At 49.8% G+C, this 5,435-nt stretch overlaps 1 protein-coding gene across 1 annotated transcript; it reads right to left on the bottom strand.

Moving 5' to 3' along the window:
* Positions 1-2,836: 2,836 nt before the first annotated feature.
* On the bottom strand, positions 2,837-3,994 carry LOC102767194 (carcinoembryonic antigen-related cell adhesion molecule 1). The gene is made up of 2 exons (XM_006761452.1): positions 3,817-3,994; positions 2,837-3,204 (listed from the first exon to the last, which is right to left on the bottom strand). Exons 1-2 carry the CDS (start codon positions 3,878-3,880, stop codon positions 2,837-2,839), a joined length of 432 nt encoding a protein of 143 aa, XP_006761515.1. The 5' UTR covers positions 3,881-3,994.
* Positions 3,995-5,435: the final 1,441 nt, after the last annotated feature.

Here is a 5,435-nt window from a genome sequence, read left to right as displayed (position 1 = left end):
CGGCAGCGGAGCCAGGCTCTCTGCCCTTGGTCTTTAATGTGCTTTCTGGGACTGCAGAGGGCAGGGATCCTTCCTCAACACGCAGACAGGAGCACGTACAGAAGGGGGGCTTGTGGAGGCGGGGGAGCAGGAACTTGCTGATAATATGGCCCTCATGATCCATTTGTGTTTGGCAGTTATCAGATAGATTTTGAGGTAAACTGTGAAAAAATATGGGAAAATCACTCATGCCCGAAAGTTCTAATGCCCGATTTTGGAGGAATTTCTGTTTAGAGAGCACGAATGTCATAGACCAAGTTCTGCCGTACAACCAGGTCACACTGTGACCAAAGGAAGATGCCACAGTGGGTTTAGAATCAGGGACTCCCTGGGATAGAGAGAAGGTGAGTCCTGCTAAGAGGACAGAAGTGACGGGGGGTTGGAGGGAGGGCGAGTCCAGGTGTCTCTGCTGTATACAGAAAGGGATGACACCAAATTGGTAGAATGGACATGTGCCATGTTAGTAAAGTTGGAGAGAATGTCCCTCCCTGTTTCTATGGATAATCAGGCAGATGGGGAGGAGCTCCCACACGGGCCTGTGGCATGTGCTCTTCCTTGTCTTTCTAACTCAGGAAACAACTGGAGTTTAGTCAAATTCATTCAAATCGGTCAGCATCTGAGAGAACGGAGAGTGACTGGTGGATCTCATAGTCTGAGAGGATCCCACTCTGGGTCAAGGTATCATCACGAGGATACACGTGTGTGAAACAGGCAGTGATCCAGTCAGATGGTGCAGGGTCACCAGGCCCACCTCGGAAAGGCCTCAGGAGCCAGTGAGAGGAATGGGAGCCTCACACCAGGACACGTGTGTGAGTCACCAGTCAGGGGTGAAGTGAGCCCGTGAGCCTTTGGGGACTGAGACCTGTCCTTCTGCCTTTGCTTCTTGATTGAGTCATATAGAGAGAAGGTCAATGGTTTACATGCCCCTGTCATGTGCCTGTTCCTATCGTTGGCCTCAGAGGGGAAGGAACCTGGATGGGGGCCCAGCAGCAGCTCTTTCTTCTGGTGACCTGGGAAACTGACTCATGATGGAGCCGGTGCTGCTGCTCCCACTGATTTATGTGTCCTCTCCTATTGACAGGGAGTGGGGGCCTGCACACAATCTGCACAGTGTGGGAAGCATTGCAGAGCAGGGCAGTGTGTCTGGAGTGAAGGAGAAGACAGATAAGGGACAGGGAAGGAGCAGATAGAGGCAGAATGTCCTTGGTGGGCAGCGGAGTTTACAAGTGACGTCAAAGACTCCAGGGACAAAGAGTGCACAGCTGCCTCAGGGCAGGAGCAATGCAGCCTGGAAAACCTTCCACAGTGGAACAGCCCCACAGTCACCAAGGGACTTGGCTCCTGAGGGGGCTTCAGGGACATGTGGTCAGAGGGATGGACATGGTTCTCAGCATCTGTCGGGACAGCGAACAGGTGTGGCCAAAACCTTTTAGGACTCTGCATCCAGGTTCCAGTCTCTCTAGCGAGTATGCGTCATTCACTCATTCATTCATTCATTCTATCATTATTCACCATCATTCCTTCCCTTCTTCATGAGAGAGCAAGTGAGTGCTGATCCCTGAACTGGTAGCAGGTGTAGGGTGGAGAGTGAGAAGGCAAAGTCCTTTCCTTCATAGTAAGTGGGAGTGACGCCAACACATCAGGAAACAAATAAGTGGTTTCAAGTCCAGTGCAGGGAGGTGTGGATCGGTAACCTGAGCGGGAGGGCTGGGCATTCCCAGCACTGACTCTGAATGTTATTGTAGGTAATTTGATTCTAGAGTAAAATTAATTCTTCATTTGCTTAAGCACTGAACCAGTGGCTGGTCTCAGGGTCCACAGACACCTAAGACCCTCGTGGTGGAGGAGAGGATGGGGCTGTGGCTATACAAGGACCTTGCTGTGTCTGTGGGAGCCTGACTCAGTGACTGTATCACACTGTGCCTCCGCTTCCCCTGAATAAAAACAGAACAAATGGTAAATGGACCCCGGATTACCATGTTGTCTGAATTGACCTTAAAATATCCCTGACTATTTGACCTCAAGCCTAGTTTAGAGGAGGCACTGACTTAAATGGCCACTACTATTATTTGCCTCCATGAGAGAGAATTCCTGGGCTGACCCCTGGTGGACAGAGAACTGTCAGGAGCATCTTCTCTCCTCTGTTCCTTCCTGGAGAACTGATCTCCCTCCAGAGTCTCCTAAGTCCCTCAGAAGAGTCAGCTAATGATACGGGGTATTTTGTCTACCTGTGCTCTCCTGACACGGCCTTAGCTGAAGGACTAAGCTCTGTCCCTGCCCTGATGTGGCTCTTGGGACTGAGCCCTGGCTGGTGAGCAGAAGTAGAGCCACTGCTTCCACCCAGCCCTTCCAGGAGGTCAAACCCAACCTGACACAGGCTCCCCAGGTTCCCCGGACTCAGGAGCCGTGGGACAGGGGTCTGGGAGGGATTCCCAGGCTGAGCTTCTCTGTGAGGATTCCAGGGTCCCTTCAGGCCAGGCCCTGACCAAACTCTGCAGGGGCTTTTTCAGTGTCATATTCATGCGGAGGGGGCCAGGGGCGGGACTGAGACTCTGCTGAGCCTCCCTCTGCTGAGTCACTCCCATCAGACTTCTTTCTGTGGAGAATGTCTGTAGGGCTGGAATCTGTGAAGGGAACTCTGATCTTAGGAAGTTTGTTTCCACTCTGTGTGTCCTGCATTAAATGTCTAATCTTAACCTGGAACATGATGCAAAGGGGGTTTGAGGTAGAGTCCAGGTCTGTCAGTCCTGCGTGTGAAGTAGAGTTCACCCACCTGAACCCAGAGGTCAGAGAGCAATCACTCACGGTATACACGGAGCTGTCCGGTTACTTGCATGCTATTTAAATCGTTGTCTGTGGCTAGAAGGGTGTAGTATCCTGTGTCCTTCAGGGTGACGTTCTGGAACAGCAGGGATCCATTGGGGTATATTGTCTCTCTACCACTGTTTGCAGGCCCGAAGGTAGTTGTTTGAGTGTCTATTTTATATGAAACAATTTGACGGCTGCTGTCGGCTATTTCCCCTTTGTACCAGGTATAGCGTGCAGCATCCCCAGGCAGATTGTGGACACGGAGAAGCACATCCTTCCCTTCGGCAGCATTGGGTGGCACTGACTCAATAGTGAGCTGGGCAATGGTGGGCAGGCTCCAGAGGGTTAGGAGTGAGGCTAGGAGGAAAGAGAGAAATCGATCAAGGTTTGGAGCGATGTATTGGGAAGGAGAGATGAGCCCTGGGACCTAGCAGGTCTCTCCATCTCTCAGCCTTGGTCAGAGTGTGTGTGTGTGTGTGTGTGTGTGTGTGATCTGCATGGGGGCAGGGGCTTGTCTAATCTTGTTGAACCCCAGCGCCTGCAACAGGCTGTAAGTACCTGTGGGTGAATGAGTGAGTGCTGCAGGGTCCTGCACCTCCTGGGAAGTAATTGCCCATTTCTGAGCTTGGTGTTAAGGACAATGTTTAGTGCCCCTGGTTAAATTTCCTATCTCCTCACATAACTTGTTATTATCAAAAGTTTTCAGCATTCAACTCTCAGTGATGACTAAGTTGGGAAATGAGCAGCCATTGAGGTTTTCCTGCCCCTCACCACTTCCACATCATTTTCCTGTTGCCTGGTTCCTTCTCCCATCCTACTCTGCTCCCCTGTCTTCTCCCCTCAATTTCAGACAGAATCCTGCCCCCTCACCCTTGTTTTCTCTGAGAGCCCTCTGCTCCCCCCAGGCGTCCCCAGCTAGCCTGTGTCTCTCCTCCTCCCATCCACCACCAGGTAGCTGTCCCCTCTCACCAGCCAGCAGGAGCCCCTGCCTGTGGGCAAGTCCTCTGTGGGCAGGGGCTGAAGGGGTCTCCATGGTGTCTGCTGCCTGCTCTGTCCCTCCTTCTGTGGGAAGAGCTTGGATTCCAGAAATGCTCACAAGCACTGCTGCCCTGCTGGGTGGGATGTGCTGCTCCTCCTCCCTGTGCACTGAGCCTCCTTCCTGGTCACATGGGCCAGGGGCGGGGTCTATACCCAGGTTCCTCCCTGCCCTCCCCTTATTCCTGCCTCCCCATATCTTTCCTCTATATTTGCATTCCCTGTAACTGCTGAGGCTTCTACCTTCTTCTGCAGTGACTCCTCCTCATGTACACACACACACACACACACACACACCTTGCTTGTGTAGTAGGCAGTTAGGCCTGAGCATATCCTGGTTTTGCAGTTTACACCCTCTGACCTTTCATTTCACTGGTCATGTGGTTCAGACCCTCCCCTGACCTTCCCTCCCCTGGCATGTTCTTAGTCATGTGGGTTAGAGGCCAGTAGAGGGGAAATGAACAAGTGGACCAAAGAATAGCTCTTGAGCATTAAGCCCCCAGGACAATGAGCTTCTGACTGGCATCAAATATATCTAGGCCTCAGCTTTGTTTCAGCTGCAAGCCCAGGAAAGCAGAAAAACCAGATGAGTGAGGACATAGCTGACATCAGGATCTACTGCATTGACTGATGACCTTCGATCCAAAAGGACACACCTGGAAAGCTGATAAATATTTCATTGGGATCCTCCCCTGAGACCTCCAGATAACGGCCCTCATGAAGTAGGACCTTCTTCCAAAGTAAGAAGGAACTTGGCTTCTGAGGCCTATGCCTTAACAAGAAATGATCTTCTCCTATAGTTCCAAGAGGGAATTTTTGGTTTACTGATTGTTCCTAATGCTCCCAATCCTAAATGAAGTCTACTTAGGGGAGTCACACTTTCATAACTTTATTCTAATTCACAATATAGGAGTTTAGACTTGCAAAAGCATCGTTTTGCAAGTATCTTAGATAATTACTAGTACAGAACCAGCATTTTAGAGCTCAGGGTTAAAAATACTCTTGCAGGAGCCACACTACATAAATAGGAATGCTAGGGAGGGGACCTGCCCGACATGGGTTCCATGGCCTTATTTCCCCCGACCCCCTTAGTTCCATGACAAAGTATGGAAAGTAAACCACTGCTTGACCTACCTAAGGTAAGTTAATGCTCTGGGAACTCTCTCCTGGTTCTTGGCCTTACACAAAGGAAAGAACCTATGGGGCCTTGAAAGTTAAATCCCTTTGGCCCTGGAAACTAGAGACATTTTATTTCAACGATGTCGTTTAAGTACTTGAATGTCACAATGTATGAACAAGATTGGAGAAAATGTTTCTTCTCCCAACTTTTATAGGGTGTGATTCTTAAATACTTTTATAATGTTCAAGGTTTATACAAGGATATGTATTGTAACAATTATGGGTATGTATTTTTTGTAAAGATTGTAGTTTCTCTATCTTGAGAAGGGAAATATTTTCATAAATTGTTTTTATTTTATAGGTACTAATAAAGTGAAAGAAAGCCCACCTCCAGCCCCCCTCCCCCCCAAAAAAGAAGAAGAAAAAGTAGGCCA

This window comes from Myotis davidii, unplaced genomic scaffold, assembly GCF_000327345.1.
Source record: "Myotis davidii unplaced genomic scaffold, ASM32734v1 scaffold7138, whole genome shotgun sequence".
NCBI lineage: Eukaryota > Metazoa > Chordata > Mammalia > Chiroptera > Vespertilionidae > Myotis > Myotis davidii.
This window is presented reverse-complemented; position numbering and strand designations above follow the sequence as displayed.

Coding starts and splice junctions, on each gene's coding strand:
- LOC102767194 (XM_006761452.1), bottom strand. CDS start 3,880: ATGGAGACCCCTTCAGCCCCTGCCCACAGAGGACTTGCCCACAGGCAG. Junction 3,205..3,816: donor GCAGGGGCTCCTGCTGGCTG/GTGAGAGGGGAC, acceptor CTTTCCTCCTAG/CCTCACTCCTAACCCTCTGG.